Source organism: Volvox carteri, assembly GCF_000143455.1.
Source record: "Volvox carteri f. nagariensis unplaced genomic scaffold VOLCAscaffold_22, whole genome shotgun sequence".
NCBI classification, from domain to species: domain Eukaryota; kingdom Viridiplantae; phylum Chlorophyta; class Chlorophyceae; order Chlamydomonadales; family Volvocaceae; genus Volvox; species Volvox carteri.
The window spans coordinates 690,303-691,914 of record NW_003307565.1 but is presented as its reverse complement, the minus strand read 5'-3'; the positions used below and the strand labels follow the sequence as shown (position 1 = coordinate 691,914).

Here is a 1,612-nt window from a genome sequence, read left to right as displayed (position 1 = left end):
ACGGTGTCACCTGCAGACGCCGCCGCTGCTTCTCAGCCGAGTGGTAGCAACGTCCCCGCCAGCCACGTAGACAGGCGCGGACCTGACGGAGCAACCTGCGTCGGATATCCGGCCCCCAAGCATATAGATACATACATACATACATACATACATACATACATATTCACACACATAGATACATACACATAAGAGACATACGGACAGGACGCGGTACGCTCTTTAGGATGTCATCATCTGGAGAACCAATACAAACATGCTACGTGCAAGACATCGCGCTTTGCGTTCCTCTCTACATGCATTATTACGCGAGACGCAGGGAATGAATGTTGCCTCCCACTAATGCAGCACATATATCGGGATTCAGTGTCTAGACCACCGAGCAAGGGTGGGGGGGAAGAGCGGCCCTTCACACGCTGCCCCGGGTGTTCTCCCCCGGCCCCCCCCCCACACTCGGTTCCGTACAGGGTTCACTCCCTCCCTTCAAATGTCTGATGTTTTAACCGGGGCGTCAGGACCCGTCAAATGATGTTAAATACATACATACATACATACATAAAATATATACATACGTACATACATCGTTACAACGCAATAGGCATACACAGTACGCATACGCACGAGAGAGCGAACAACAGGCACAGGCACAGGCACAGGCACGGGCACGGGCACGAGTGCACACATTACTAGTACCTGTCCACGGTCACCCGCTCCTGAAGGTCCCGCAGCTGGGCCAGGCGTTTGGCTGCCGTACTCCAGGCCTGCGCCGCGTCACGTGCCACGTCCGACGTCACACACATCAGGCGTCTCACTTTGTGTTGCGCCACGCGCGCGCGCGGTGTGTTCGGATTGTGGGTGCATCATCGGCCAAGGTGGGCTACAAGCCTTGGTGGTTTTCGTACAGAAAAAAAAGGCGCCCAATCAATCAACCTCTTTCCCGACCCCCCCACACACACATATACGCGCACCTGCACGCAGCGGCCCAGCCCCAAGTACGACCTTTTCATGTCGTACACAGCCGCCAGCCGCATTCGGGCGCGTGCGCTGGCCGTCTCCGCCTGCCATGCAACCCAGGCGGCAGTCAGAAGCCGCCGGCGTAGGTGCCTGAGTGGGTGGGTGGGTGGGTGGGTGGGTGAGTTAGGACATAGGGAGCAGCGGACATACATGCAGGCGACGCAGAGACGGTGGTAGATAGATAGATAAATAGACAGATAAATAGGTAGATGAATAGATAGATAGATAGATAGAGACTTACAGACGGACGCGCAAATCTACGCCTCCGCCGGATTGCGGCGGCATCGGTGGGGCAGCGGCCGCAGCAGGATGTCCGGCAGGTCTCACGTCTGAACCGGGGATAAGGTTCCGGAGCCCTATAATCATCTTCCCTTCGTACCCGGTCTTTTCGGCCAAGGATAGGTTCGTTGGTCGTTGGTCGCGTCAGTGCACTGTGCACGTGCTGCCCTTATGCAGACGGAGGCCTGCAAGCCCCATCCACACGGGCCCACCCACCCCCCTACACCCCCCTACCCCAGGCGTCTCCCAAGAAGTATCCCCCACTGCCCCGACCCAACATCACGAGCAAGGAAATGCACCGCCGTAATACAAGAAGAAGAAC

General features: G+C 56.8%; 1 protein-coding gene across 1 annotated transcript in view; it reads right to left on the bottom strand.

The window, feature by feature from the left end:
* Window positions 1-1,612, bottom strand: part of VOLCADRAFT_91683 (uncharacterized protein) — a gene marked incomplete at both ends in the record, with an annotated part of 3,855 nt that overhangs the window by 621 nt on the left and 1,622 nt on the right. The window contains 2 exons of the mRNA XM_002951105.1: window positions 691-758; window positions 966-1,101. Of these exons, the coding sequence (XP_002951151.1) occupies window positions 691-758; window positions 966-1,101 (204 nt within the window). The remainder of the gene's footprint in view (window positions 1-690; window positions 759-965; window positions 1,102-1,612) is intronic.